General features: G+C 42.7%; 1 protein-coding gene across 1 annotated transcript in view; it reads right to left on the bottom strand.

Annotated features, from left to right (window-relative positions):
- The window catches only part of Oseg4 (intraflagellar transport protein Oseg4), a 58,478-nt gene that overhangs the window by 30,658 nt on the left and 12,283 nt on the right, over positions 1-15,537 (bottom strand). The window contains exons 11-22 of the mRNA XM_084602297.1: positions 14,539-14,631; positions 12,666-12,758; positions 7,359-7,561; positions 7,057-7,123; positions 6,914-6,931; positions 6,765-6,824; positions 6,555-6,664; positions 5,672-5,792; positions 3,365-3,433; positions 1,815-1,943; positions 226-314; positions 10-127 (exon numbers count right to left, since the gene is read on the bottom strand). Coding sequence (XP_084458423.1) covers positions 10-127; positions 226-314; positions 1,815-1,943; positions 3,365-3,433; positions 5,672-5,792; positions 6,555-6,664; positions 6,765-6,824; positions 6,914-6,931; positions 7,057-7,123; positions 7,359-7,561; positions 12,666-12,758; positions 14,539-14,631 — 1,170 coding nt within the window. The remainder of the gene's footprint in view (positions 1-9; positions 128-225; positions 315-1,814; positions 1,944-3,364; positions 3,434-5,671; positions 5,793-6,554; positions 6,665-6,764; positions 6,825-6,913; positions 6,932-7,056; positions 7,124-7,358; positions 7,562-12,665; positions 12,759-14,538; positions 14,632-15,537) is intronic.

Below are 15,537 nucleotides of genomic sequence, written 5' to 3'. Positions count from 1 at the left end.
GTAACTAACCGGTAAATTGGCTATGTGCTTGACGAACTGGATACCCTGGTAGTCACGGCAACGGACAAATGCTGCTTCTGCTGTCTGAAAGTCCATCTTCTGCAGAGCTGCTTCAGCCAGAAGTTGCCTACATGAAAGGAAGTTTTTTTTTGTTTTTTGTTTTTCTGTTGACTGAAATTAGTCCAAAGGAAGCACATTCAGGAATGCAAAAGCAAAATTTGTTACCAGAGTCTAGGGTGGGAGTTGTCCTCAATAAATTGTGTCGCTTCTTCTATGCCCACCTTGGCTAACAGATCTCTAGAGTCCCGCAGTGACTGCAGCGAGGAAAAAGAAAAAAATGCACAAAGAGAAGAAACAGGATAAACATTTCCAAACAGCTGCATCAAAATTTTTACAATTTTTTGTAAATTTAGATGTTAAAAAACATCCAAAATCTGGCTGAAACACGGTCGTAGCAATCAAACTTCCATTTAACAATCCCTTCAGATATCCAATCTGCAAACAAGTCACACTGGCATTTTCAGCAATACTAGTCACAAAGTTTCCTCAGTCAAAGAAGAGAGATTTCATAAGCTCATTCGTAGCAAAGCCTTAGTATCAAGTTTTGGTCACAAGCAGAAAACTGTAGCGCAGTATCTGGCAAGTCATACACTTTCCTTCTTAGGAATGCATGTAAAGATCATTCTATGCTTACTATTCTTTGCCGGTACAGAGCCTTAAATGACTACTACACTGGTATGACAGAGAAGAAAAGTGTGAAATTGCACAAGTGCGCAATTACTAACCTTTGTACTTAGCATAAACAAACAAATAATAAGAGCACACTTAAAGCAATTTTTGGGATTCTGTTTTAACCAAGAAAGGTAAAGTATCCTTGGCATGCATGGCACTGCTAGCTGGCTATTTAGTATGAGTTTCACACAGCAAAAGAAGAGAATTTGCAAGGAATGAATGCCAGGGGTGCGATGAGCCGGTTACTCTGCCATCATCTTGCGAAGCGGCTACTACTTGTTGCCACCACGCCCTAAGGAGACTGACCTGACACCATGCATAAGTATCGGGAAGAAATGTCATGTTTTCATTACATCAAAAGGTCAGTGCCAGTGCTACCACTGAGAACGACACGTGCATGACCCGATGACCGCCCTCTCGCTCTGCCCAACACAACCCAGCGATAACATGGCTACCCGGATTACATTACCCGGTATAGAAGTAGGCATCTACCTATGGTTTTGTTAGATGGCACCACTATTTACTTTCGTTACATTCTTTAATAATGATACCTCTTTCTTACATAAGCATGTGTTCTAAATAAAGCAATCTGTGCTTTAATTACTGGCAAATCGATTGCAAGTGCAAGCAAAAGAAAGGGCAAAGGACGCTCTAAGTTACCTTTGACTGCACAAGGCCAGTCATGCCATTTCAAAGAATGTTTAAAGCGTTATTGTACTTTTCTTTTTATTTTGGGATGGTGTTACGCTGTTCTAATGCTCAAGCATAAATTCCTTGCATGCACCTACATGCTTCTGCCAGTGCACTGTAACTGCGCGCTGGTCATGTGCAGGTACACTGCACTGTGCAGTTCCCCGCAATGCTCCACAGCATGAAATATATGATGAAGCATCCTTAAAACGTGATGCGGCTCTTTGGCGAAGAGGCACCACTGCTACCTGCTACTGCGTCACAATGCAAAAAGGGCAGCAGAGAACTTTACAACTTTGGAGCACTTCTTCAACGTTCCTGATGGTGTGCGCAAAGCAGAGAGCTTGATGAAATCGTGAAAGGTGTGACAAATAAACACCCAATCTACCTACCTTCGCTTCCATGTTGCACACAAATTCTTGGCTCGGGTTCTCTGGATCTTGCATGATTTCATCCAAAAGAACAGTTCTGATCTCCAAGTTTGAAAAGCTGCATATGTAACCACTTGACATGACCGGTTCCTGAAAACGTAAAAGGAAAGAAGAAACAACCCAACCACGAGTAAGCCCAAACACACGCTGTAAATGATAGCCTGAACACGGATTGCAACCAAAAAATCTGTATATGCTATTGGGCTTCAGACCTGCAGTACACTAACCCTACTCGTGGCCCTAATTGCTACTGCCAGAATTACAACAAACAGAAGCAACCCTCCTTCCCAACAAAAATTACAACCTTTGCTATTGTTTATTTATTAGCAGTATCTGTAAATAAATAAATAAAACAGACATGTACAAGTGCTAATACGTTTACGCACGTGTGGCCTCTCTCTCTCTCTCTCTCTGATTCTGGAGAACTAAAGAACCCTCATTTAGCATACATCTATTTGCAGACTTACAAACTAATAACTCGGCTAAATTTCGCTACAGCCCTGAAAACTTTGCTCTTCTAGTCACTCTCAATGCAACATCACCAAAACCACATATGAACAATGATGTTTCTGTGCAGTAATCAGAATCGAGTAGTGAAGGAATAAAAAATATAAAACAGCGGGGGCACAGCCTTTGTACCGCTAAGCTTCTTTCAAGACACAGAATGACATGCAATCTTCTCCTTAAGGTTCAACACAAAATAAAGAGAACTTTATTTAAGAATAACGCTGTTTTCTTTTCGGACTTGCCAGTACTTTTCAATCCAAGGTAGTCCACAGAACTGAGAAACAAACTTTGAAAGCATAACCAATTTAAACAGAATGACATTAAAACCGTCCTGTAGAACACCAATAGCTTCCCTCAGTGACAGAAAGCAAATGTCTAGCAACCCTGATGGCAAAAATGAGATAAACCTCAAGGCTGACTTCCTTTCATTTTCACTTACAACTAGATTTGCAATGAAATTGGAAGATTCTGTCCAAAAATTTATCAAATGCAAAGATCATTATATATTTTTTTTAATAAAGGTTACTATAATGATATATCTCAGATTTATAGAGCATAACCTGTCAAGGGCGACCCACCATGACATGACTAAGCGTGCATGTCAAGAACAGACAAATCCCAAATCGGCAAGGCTTGACGTTTCATTTGTCCTACTGCTGCCCAAGATATATGAGGCAGCCTGTGACAACTATAATGGCATAGTGTCAAAGTGGGGTTTGGTTTGGTTTGGTAAAACTTTATTTCCCACAGTAGGGGTCCTGGAGGACACTCGGCTAGGCGCCAGGTGTAGAGGGCAGCTGCCACGTCAGCACAGAGAGCCCGAAGCTCTCCGCCGCCGCGTGGGCCTCCTGGACAGCCCGAAGCTGATCATGTAGTGAATCCATTATACTATAATGGGTCAATCTATTATACTATAATGGTTTCTAAATAGTTACAGCACAATTTGCTTTCTTTTTTTTTTTACATGGACCAAGGATGACTGCCGTAAAAAGAGAGGCACTCACCTCGGGGTCCAAATTGCGGAAGACGTACATGCGGGTCTTCTCCATCAGCACGAAGAGCTCAGAGTTGTCCTGCACAAGTGTACGTGAAAACAACACTGCAGTTAACAACTACATACGGATTTGCCCCAGGTCACTCAGCCCAAACTTTGCAAGCTAGGTGCGTTGTACAATGACATGAAGTGCTGCATTAATCAGCTATCCACCTGGCATATTCAGATAATGAGCGCACGTTTACAGGCTTAATCCCAGCTGTGACAGCCATATTTTGGAGAAAGTGATATGCAAACCATTTGCGTGCCACTGTATCGGTGCACCTAGCCCCAGGTCATTTCAATTAATTCCAACACTACCACCAAAGCGTGTCCAATGGCACAAAGTGTCTCTCTGGCCTGTAAAAATGAATGAACTCCAGCCATGGCCATAACCCAGAATATAATGCGGTAAGTGAAGCTCAAAGTTCCGAACTACAGGTGGGATGCGACATATACCTCAGTGGACAGCTCCAAAATAAGTAATGGCGACCACTCCAGGTCCTTAAACATGCACACACTTTCCCATGCTTGCGTTTGCATCCAACTTCCTTGAGAATTCAGCTACGAGTAGTATAATTTGATCCCGTGACCTCGGACTTCAGACAAACAAAGTTTTGAGATACAAAGAGTACCGAGGTCTTGAACAAAAACGCTTATATAAATGTAAGCCTCTCATTGAGCATCATTTTAGAATTTCCACTTCACTAAGAAACAGTGAAAATGGAATAAGTAAAGCGCAGCCCTATCGCAGCAACGTACCAGTGCGACAAACATGGTAGGTATAACTTTAATGAAATGCCGGCAAACGACGGTTTAATGCGTCGTGACGCGGTCAAGCACAGATAAACATAGTATGTGAGCTTTGGGGTCGCAATCATGTTGATAAAGCGATTATGGCATTGAGCGGCACAATCTCTGCCTCATCTCATGTCAATGACCTGAATTCTCCCAGGCTTTGAACCTGGCACTGAAGTAACTGCTACTGGCGCCCGAACCACGCACGATAAAGTGCAGTGGAGTAGATTCACTCGCTGGTTCACGGCACAGTTCATGGCGTGTGCCTAAGGATGTGTGGCCTGAGAGCCGTGCAATCTGTTCACTGGTGGCCCTTTTTTTTTTTCTGTTCTCACTGGTTACTCTTTGTGAATGCAATGTTTGTCACTATTATTTTATAAGCGTCTCCTCAGAACAATTTATGGTGCTACCGAGTGCATTTTAGGGTGAAAGCTTTTAATGGCTCACGCCTCGCCAGCATGTCCGTGCGTTAGCAGAAGCGCCCACAAGAAGTGCCCCACTTCTTTGCAATATTCAGCAGAATACCGCGGGATTCCACTTGCCAATCATCCTGATGATGTCATCAGAAAAATAAAAATCCTGTCTCTACCGGGAATTAAGCCTCCATCCCTCAGGTCCCCAGCCGAACGCTTTAACCAACTGGACCACGCCCGGAATCGTGAAACGCAGATCATAATTCTCCTTGTCTGTGAGGATGATAGTAGCGGGATTCCGCGAGTGACAGATACTGCGCCATTCCATTCCGGTAAAACAATTATAGAACTCTGGTGAACTCTGACGCGTTCGACGGAATGCTGGTTGTGTTCGACAAGGGGCGCGCGATGCACTATGTGCAGCAGAAAAGCTCAGGCTTTCGCATTGCTCCGTAGCAGATTCTGCAGTGCTTTCGAAATTTTCTAGCATCAAATTTCTGAAACATTTTTGTGCCCAAGACTGCACCCACAAAAAGTAACTGCACTGTTATATCCCCAAAGGTGGGCACAGAACACCATAAAGAAGCAATACGCTGAAAGAACTTCTGAATGTCCCAGGATACCTACGACACACTGTCTAATGTTCTCAATATCTGTTGGTCTCGTGGGTGACATAGAGCCCAACAAGCATCAAAAACCTCATTTCATCTTTTTTTTTTTTTTAATTCATCAGCATATTATGACAACACTTATCCCACTAACAGTAATATCTTAATTGGTCAAGAGCAGACATTGTTCAGAACAAGAAAGAAAAAAAAAAAAAGAAAAACAGGCATCACGCTGCAAATATTGGTTGGCTGGTCTGGAAAGTATTCTGCTCGAACTGAATGTCGGAGCCATTCTTTTCTTTTCCTTTGCCTGTGCTTCCTTTTTTTTAACTTTAACAGTACATTTTAGTGCAAGAAGGATCTGCAAATCTTTTGGAGTGCATTCGCTCCCACCGAATCTCGGGTACTGTGCAAGTGGTACAGGTATTCTTTATAATTCTAATGTGCAAACTCCATTACCTTTGCCCACTTTACGTCCCAAATGTCGCGCCGTTCAAATGCAAGTTGCTCCCCTTCCGATGACCTGGCCTCAAGGTCGAACAGGAGTAAGCAGCCCGTAATGTCAATCACGGACATTCGACTGGAAAAATAGGAATAGGAAAAAGAAGCGAGCAAATCAGTGAACAAACAATTTTTGTTGTGTGAACAAACAAGATTGCAAAATGTAGTACATGACCACAGTTTGTCGAAATTTTGAACATAGTAACCAGGAAATCATGTTATCTGGGAATGCGTCTGAGAATTCCTGTGATTTTGAGCTTACGAAATGGGAAATCGTATGAACCGGGAACGTATCAACGAGGTTCTTCAGTACACGCTACATCCCTGCATGCTGGCTGCCTTAGTGCTTCAACTAAACATATCAAAACATGCCAAACATGCTTAACAAATGCACACACTCAAATGAAACAGCTGTTAGGCCATCTATATAATACGAAACTGATGTTAATCGCTATATATCTCATAAAAAAATTAAAACAAATATAGAATACACATGTATGCTGAAATGTACTCGGCATCTATTTGTGATCAGTACACTTGAACAGCATAATCCCAGCTTTATACACACGGTATTTCAATTTGAAATTTTAAGTTTCATTTAACTGTCGTCATCGATACAATAGCGGACTTTTATTATATTGAGCTTGCATTGAACTTCTGATTTATCCAAACTTTGAAGCTTGTTCTTAAAACAAAAACTACTATGAGATCTGCAATGTTTAATTTTTTGCCCATTCCGAGTTCAACTTTTACAAGTCAACTGTAGCAACAAAAAAAAATAAATAAAAAGAAAAAGGAAAGGAAACACGCCAAGAACATGTTCCGAGAAAGGAACAGTCACCTAGAAGTGCAGTTGAGCATAACCCTGTTTGGTCGACAAGTGATGGAATACTTCTGGGTGAGTAATAACTGAGGCATGGAGTAGCGATGGAATGTGCCCGACTCTCGACCCTGAAAAACATTCCAAGCAAGAAACATCGTGAGGGGCATGAGCATGCATTCAAAAAGGCAGCAAAGAAAGACGGAGCACTGCAGTTAACACACAACTTACAACTATCAGCATTTTTTCCGACGCCGCAAGACAGCATATTGGGTCTGTGTTGACCTGAAACTGTAAAGAACACAAGCTATCTTAAGCCCCTTCAGAAAACCGGAGCATCAAAAAGAGACGCGAGATCCACGGGCGACCGTGACGCTTACCTGGTTTTTCTTTTTTGCCTGAGAAAAATGAAAAAAAAAAGGGGTCAGATAAGAACACCGTAATACGTAAAAGCATGACAAGAGCCTCATTGGTATATGGCTGTCATTGAAAAATAAAAATAAAATGTAGGCTGCTGACTCACCTCATAAATCTTATCCACGTCGTTCGAATTCTCGCCCTCTGTTGGGGTTTCATTGATATGAATGACCCTGCAGCAAAGATAACCAGCAGCTAACTGACAACAGGCATCCAGAAAAATTAAAAACATTATGGTCAAAGTTTATTGATGCTTGCAAGCGAAAAAAGCAAAGCTTCAAATTTGTCTGCGCTCAGAAATTACTTAGTATTAATGAAATGCTAGAACAGTTTCCAACTTTTTCCAACATCTTCATTGCCACAGCAAGATGCATGAACACTTGATCAGGTGCGTTCTCTTTACCGTACCTCTCGAGCACAGGCTTGCTCCGCTGGCCAGACAACTCAAGCACGACAGTGCGTCCTCGGGGCGTCTGGAAGCGCCACACAAAGATCTGATCTTTGGACGCTGCAAACACGTACGACTCTGTCATGCACAGCTGCAGGGGTTCCACATCCGTCATCGTGCTGTCCACTGGTGTCCCAATGGAGTTGCACACGATCAAGGCGTACTGGGGAGAAGTGGAAAGTGCCCTTCAGTGAGCCAAACTTGACAACATGACCAGCGGTGCTTTAAAGAAATCAATGACAGGTCACATTAGGTAAAGAGGTGGATCTAAATTGATTATTATTGCTCATGTTTTTCTTTTAGTCTTCAAAGGCATTTGTTTCTTCAAACCCAAAAGCAATAAAATGCTGGACCCTTTTGCCTGAATATACCTTGGCCGGTGTCTAATAAAACGCCATGAACCAAAATATATACACGAATTATACTGTGCACCAGAGAAGAACATCTGTTGAAATTCTGCCTCTGCATTTTAATCCCAATGCTTCCACTTAGAATAAATTTAGCTTTTAAATATTGACCATTTCATTGTTTCCTACATCTCAATTGAAAAGCCAACTCAAATACTATATAAGTTTACAGTTTATGGCTGGTGTTCTATGTCCCGAAGCAACTCAGGTTATGAAAGATGCGATAAAGGAAGGCTCTCGATAATTTCGACTGCCCTTTTCAATTTCACTTCACTTTCCAAAACAGAATAGTTATTACAAAAGCAACTTCTCACCAAAGCTTACACAAAACGAATCAAGAAAACCTGACAAAATTACAAAAGAATTGATATTCTAATACCTTTTTTTTTTCCTGCTACTTCAATGGTACTATGTACATACTAGTTATCACACACAAAAAAAACACCTCCAACTTGGTGTTTTTTTTTTTGTAATAGCCAATACATCCCAAACTAGCCAGAAAGGCTCACTCCTGCCTCCAGCAGAAAGGTTGACATCCAATAGCATAACATGACAACTATGTCCTTCATTGTACACACAATAAATCCTGCAACAATCCATCTTTTGTCAGAGGTAGGGAGCCATCAAAGCTTGAAGGTGCTGGAAGGCCAGAAATCACTGACGGAAAAGGAGGATTTCGTATCTGTTAATTTGAAAGCCAGGACAATCATAGCATATTTGCGCAGTCCCAGGAATTTTCTAATGCAAATTTTGCCAAATAATTTGTACCACCAGCTTTCACTGGCTCAGTGAATTCTAGGATCCTGGGCATTATGCGTGAGTGCCTAAGTTTGACCCAAAGTCGGGAATGCCTAAGTTCGGCTGATAATGCAGCATCAAGTCACTTTTAATTGACACGCGACTGCGCAATTCACAGTGCAGCGTTTTATTGGGACTCTTCAATGTTTCTGACATCGATGAGATGCACAAACCACATCAGTGATAGCTCCCATTTAGATGATAATGTCCCGCTGACCAAAGCAACCCTCAGCACTTCACCAGCCCTTGACCCCTGTATCTGGTAGGGTCTGGCCTGAGGCAACGCCCACATCAACATAGAGTATGGTTCGTATTTTGCACATGCCAACCTTCCTTTTAAACCCCAGCTGCACCCATTGCATGCACTATTAAACGTGCTACTAAGAGCTCTGCCACACCACCAATCTGCTGTATCGAACCTCGGCCGCCGCCCTTCCCTATGCCAAGAACAATGGAGTGCCAAAGCACCAGTGAATGGCTGAAAGCTTTGCTAGTAACTGTGTTATATCAAAAGAGACATTCACACTGTTGCGGACTTCTAAATCAGCATGATTGAATTTTGGCTGACTTGCAGTGACAAAGCAACCCCCGTGAGTGAAAACCGGCTCTTAGCTGAACAAGTTAACCATTAAACGTCGAATGCACCTTTATCGAGTGCATTAGCAAAAAAACCTGAAGCGCTGCAAGCAGTTTACCAATGTTTTGTATTCACCTTTTTGTTTTGTTTTGCTTAGTTATGAAAAACTCAAAGAACCGCTTAATTCAAACATTTTAACTCGGTCCAGTGGGCTGCGAATTAATGAAGTTTGAGCATAATGTTATACAGTCGAGTACATTTATAACGATACCTGTTGTAACAATACAGTCAAACCAGCATATATCGAACTCGAAGGGGATCGCAAAATAGTTCGATATATCGATAATTCGATATACAGAAATCGGCTTGTGACAGCACTTACGATGCGAAAAAACGATACCGTATTTGTCGCGTAATCAACCCACTCGCATAATGAACCCACCCTTCACTTTTGCACCCGAGAATTTGGAAAAAGAAAAAAAAGCGTTAAGGGCAGCTCGCTCACATGCAAGCGATTGAGCAATCTCAGCCACGAGCGGCAGCGACAGAGCGAAAAATTTCCAACTTGTTGGAACTGCGTCCCTCTCGCCGCCTGAGCCACCGCGGCAGCTCTGAACAAGGTTTCTGTGTCGCCGCTGCAGAAATCGCGAGCATTTTCGCTGCATATCGATGACGCGCACCACTCCGTTTCAGTCGTCTCATCCACAGCTCATTTCTTGGCAGCGTGCCAAGATGCTGCACAGTGATAACGTCAAGGCGCAGGGCGGCGCGTTTATCTTTTGATAGCTCCTGCAGTGGCGGGGAGGGAACTTGGCAGAGTGCCCGTGATGGCTTGATTGCACAAGCCTGGTTCCATTTATCACGCCGCGCTTGGGGCGGGCGTCATGATCATAGCTGACCCCGTGCTTTCGTTGATTCATACGCGCAAGGATAAACGACGGGCTGAGCTGGCTTGACGCATGCGTAAGCTCGTGCTGAAGGAAAGAGACAACTCGGCAAAAGAATGGGCACACCCACGCACATGTCTTGCAAACGTCGTGTACTGGCGCGCGGGAAAGGATAACTGTAGATGCGCGCACGCCTTTGTGGAATGGGCGCGGTGCCGAACTGTCCCCTCATTTCTTTCGCGCGTGGCTTGAAAACGCCACGCGGCAAACGGCCAAGGGTGATGCGATCATCTTTGGGGAAGGCACACTTTTCAGTGCGTGGTGCAGAGTTTGATATATCGAACGACCGGTGAAACTGAGTTCGATATATGATGCGGCTTTCCTATACTTTTACATGAGATTTTCAAGGGGATATTCCGTGAGTTCGATATAACCAAAATTCGATATACCCGGGTTCGATATAACCGGGTTCGACTGTATATCGGTTACAACAATGAAAAGCTGCTGCACCGTCCATTTTTGTATGCTTTCTATGGTAAAATAACCCGCTTACTACAATGTCCCCATGCTGCCTTATCGGTTATAACAATAAAGTCTGGCTCCTGAGTGCTCGTGTCAAAAAGTAGTGGAATGTGAAATCCTTCAAAAGAAAACTAAAAAAAAGAAAGCATTTTCAGCTACTGCACCCTCCCCGCTGCACGCTCATACAATAGAACCTGTTTTCTGGCCTTCTCCCCACTGCCAGCCTCTCACGCCTTTCATCTGCCGTCCTTCCACCCCTCCGAACAGAAATGGGCTGCGCCCATAGCTCTACGCCGCGCCACCCTCCGAAACACAGCGCTGATCTGCTCGCTTGCCCCTCAATCTGCGCAGTTCTGCTGGTTCTGCCAATGGATTTGGTTGTTTGTGCAAGTTGATTGTGTCGAAGTCATTCCTGGCCATGTGGTTTCTCCGTCTCGTTTAAATCACCACCGAAACGGAAGATGGCCGATCCACCCGCTGATTATAGGACGATGTTGCCGGTGAAAAGAAAGTGCATGCCTGTCGATTTGGAGACGAAGTGCAGTATCGTGAAGGATGACAAAGAGGATAAGAAAATGTGTGACTTGGTTAAGAAGTATGCACTATCGCAACCGACGGTGTCGACGGTCATCCACTATGCTGAGAAGTTCGACAAAGAAAAGTCGTCGCTTGACAGTGGGTGCAAACGCATTCGACAAGGTGCCTATAAGGAGGTGGAGGAGGCCCTCTACGAATGGTTTCTTGGTGCCTGTGCCCAGAACTTGCCTATCACCGGGCCGATTCTGGCCACAAAGGCGAAGCAGTTTGCCCTGCTAATTAACAATGTGTACTTCCAGCCAGGTGATGGCTTTTAAGTAAAAGTTTTGTCTCTCTCTTTACCCCAGCGTTACTTCGGGATTTCTCAAGCTGAGAGGCGGCCGTGGCAACCTTCTCGCATTTTTTACAAGGCCCCTTTCAGGGCTGCCAAAACAATGCCTCGGCAGAGCTCGCGTGTCACTTGCCGTCCATGAGAACCTCTCTTTGCAGTTGTTATGCTTTTTTCGTTCATACCATTTATGGCAATTACCGATTACAACAACAATATTTTCGTGGCACTTGAATACTGTTATAAGTGGACTCGACTGTATGCCATCAAAGCGTTGCAATTGACTACCGAGTGCAATAAAAATTTAGTAGGACCCCTCTATGGCAAAGTCACTCGGACCAGCAGAAATCCTTACTACAACTTTTTGTGCCTATGTAGCTCAAGCTACAAACCCGTAACACACCCATTCATTGCGCAGCCGAATAAGGTCCCTCTAGAAATTTCATGAATCGTACTCTGGAATATTGTAGCATTACGAAATTATTCAAATTACTATTACAAGAGAATTATACTACAATGCAAGCCAGTACAGTGCTATTGTAGAGCTTTTTAACATCAATACAATATGCCAGCCAAATTGGAAATGGCGGCGCTATATGTTGGAAACCCCGTAAGGCATATGTGGGCTGCTTCTGCTACATCTACTTGCCGGTTTTTGTACACTTTTGCAATGCCCTCGTTGTGACAATGTACATACATTGTGCAGGGCATTCATTGACAGCAAATTTATGGTCACTTAGGCCTTCAGTGGTGTAAGCAAATATATCTGCGCTGTTGCCAGCTTGAAAACTATTATTTCCAGTAAAGACAAAACTGATACTGAAATCATAACTGAGGTCAGATATGCCAGAACTACTTAGTGTAGTAACACCATGACAAAGGCCCCTCCCCCTCCCCTCTTAACCTTGGCTGCACAGCCACAAAAAGCTGCCTGGGAGCGTCTTTACAATTATACAAGTTTTTGGTGATGGTTTGGCTCTGGAGATGCTGCCAGGTAATTATTTGTCTACTTACTAAACGTTATAAAAGAAGCGCATAGCCCTTGTAACCGATTAATAAGGCATTCATCACCAGTAATGGCAACCTATTTATATGCTGCTCAACAAACAATGAAAATAGGAGAAAAACCAGTCAGTTAATCCTATTCCAAAGTAAAAAAAAAAAGTAAGAAAATGAAAAAAATATATATAGAGAGAGAAAAGGAAGCCAACCTTAGGACTGTTTCCATCTTCTCGAGTAGAAATGGTGCACAGCTCTCCTGCAGCACACATCTTCAAAAGGTTTTTCATATACTTGACATACTTCTGTCAGGGGTACAAAGCAACAAACAATATTGTGAGACACCACCAGAAACTTCACAGAACGTACTGCTTTGTCAGAGGGTACCAGGTGATGGCAAACGAAGTGGTTTTGGCATATGAATTTTGTGGCTGAATCACTGAGGAGAATGAACCCATTCATAAAAGAGAAAGGCAATTTTCAAGCTTCAAGTATAAATGCAAAAAGCAGCCTAGAGGAGCATATTAAAAAGTTTATCTGTGGTTGTCAGATAAAGAACGCTAGCAGACGACAGACAAGGATGGAGAGGACACGCACATGCTTGTTTGTTATCTGCTAGCGTTCTTTCTCCGACAATGATTAACCAACTCGGCCAGCAACATACCTTGCTCATGTTTTTCTGTAGTTTTAACACTTCCCATGACGCTTTCATGAATCTAAAATCGAATCGGCAATTCATGTTATCTTGCTGCTGTAGGCTGTCAAATTTTTATTTTTAAGGAATAACAGCGCGGAGACAAAGGACAAGGAAGAAGATAACACCAACTAGCTCAACTTTCCGTGTTACTGTCAAATTTTGTGACGTGCTAATTATGATCATGAATACTGCCGATACTCTGCCAAGATGATCAAGAGAATTCGACTCAATAGAGCTTTGCCTGAACAGAGTTCACCATTCCTTAAAATTACTACACATTTCTTGAAACAGGGGTGGAAGAAATCTGGAAGCATGGAATGCTTTCCATAAGGGGTTAACGAGTGGTTAATTCATTTGCATGTTGTGTTACCTTGCCTGTGCATCCCCAATATACTTGGTCCGCTTGTAACATAGTAATGTGTTAATCCCCCTACAGTATGCCCCATGAACAATGTAGGTGCTTGCAATAAATAAGTAAATAAATAAATAAAGTCATCAGTCATCACTGCAGTCATCATAAGAAAACTTTAATGGTCTCTTGCGAACAACCCAACAATATGTTTATTAACTCTTTTAAGTATATTCTAGCAGTCTTTCAAGTGTGCCCAAGAGCTATAACAAGCGATTGTACTTTTGCAAAGTGAAAAATTCACCACTCCGCTCCAACAAACAGTGGTGATACCATTAACTTCAGTAACTACAGTTGAAATACTTTATAAGAAGCATGGACGTAAATGACAGTCAGAAAGATATTTTACACACTTTGCTGGCCGAGACCAACTGCTTTTGAAAGAAACATCAGGTATAGAAGGTAACTGCGGATAATTTAACCTTGAGTATCGATCAACTAATTCGGTTAAACAAACATTTCAAATTAACTTGTAAGGGTTTGCCCCCAACTCAGCGAATGTGTAGCCGTTGCTCATGAACTACAGCCGCGTGCGTGCTTGAGGGAGTCAGCAAGGCACGATCCCTCAGGTGGTGTCTATATTGCAAGTAAAATAGTGGTCTTGCTATAGATGCAAGACACTCAGAAGGGACACCTCAGCTGTCAAAGATGATTTGAGCAGGACTTCCAACCCACCGATGGGGAGGAGGGTAAGTTGTGAGCATTTTGTTATTAGAGGATACACACACAAAGCGCTGTGTGTGCGTGTCCTCTACCTTCGTCCTCGTTCTTCGCCCTGTTTAAAATTTCATCATGAATAACCAACTAGCCCACACCACAACGCTTGATAGTCTTAGTTCATAAGTTTAAAACCTGTGTACAATAAATATATAAAAAAATAATGGCTTTAATTTAGAGAAAAGTGTTCATTTCAGGCCTACATGCTTGCCAAGTCCTAGATAATTCAAATAGCCTTTCAGATCGCACACACTGTCCTTACCTCATTCGTGTTAGTATTCCAGAAAACTACCACGCTTTCCACGCGGTCCGTCTTGTTGAATGCATAGGCCACTGTGTTCGCCAGGTAACACCACTGGAATGTTACACGAAACAAGACAATGCCAAAGACACAACTCAAAACCTACCATGAATATCTCAAGGCAACAAGGAGGACAAAGGTAGGTAATAAAAGTAAGAAATTTATAAGTCTCTCGAGACCAAGAAAAGCGTGCGAAGAAATTCGTGCTATTATTTCTGCTGTTACAGACAAAAAGCAACTGTCTAGTCATTCTAGATAGGCCATTCTATAAAGAAGAGAAACAGACGACACGCTGTCGGCAGGATCTAAATTTATAACTAATGCATAAAAAAAACCGTGCCAACACATGTGGGGCTTTAGTGCAGTCTCCTCGAAGATTCATGAAAGTGATGGATTTAGCTCTCGTCGGCTGTGTACTACCAATTCTTTTACTTTGTCAAATTATCTTCTATCTAAATATATGTCACATAATTAAAAAAAAGAAAGGAAAGCAGCTTATGTTGCAATATTTAATTTAATTTTTCTTTTCACGCTCTGTCTTCACTGCCGTTTGCATAACTCATGTCACTAGAAAGCCACAAATAGTGACAGATGATCAAAAGAAAGAAAACCGAAATGGAAGCACAGTTCCGGAAATGCCTTCCACTACAAATACACCCTGGATATACTTATAGAGTGTTTCTTGGTTTCAGAACACTGCTAAGTTTGTTAAAAATTATCAAGTCTTATCTGCTGGCTGCACACAGAAATTGCATATTGCAACCGCTTTTCTCTCGCGGTACTTCCACAACACTATTTATATGGTTCAGCAGGACGCAATACAAACTCATAATCGGCTGAAGCAGTAATGAGAAACCAAAAAGCCTCCAACGACACGCTGCTGTCAAAGGGAGGTGGCGGCACCATTTGCCGAGGAAAGTGCATTCGACGACTTGGCACTTTCCTCTGCAGACAAGAGAG

Source organism: Amblyomma maculatum, chromosome 4 (genome assembly GCF_055883805.1).
Source record: "Amblyomma maculatum isolate TAMU_Amacu chromosome 4, ASM5588380v1, whole genome shotgun sequence".
NCBI lineage: Eukaryota > Metazoa > Arthropoda > Arachnida > Ixodida > Ixodidae > Amblyomma > Amblyomma maculatum.
This window is presented reverse-complemented; position numbering and strand designations above follow the sequence as displayed.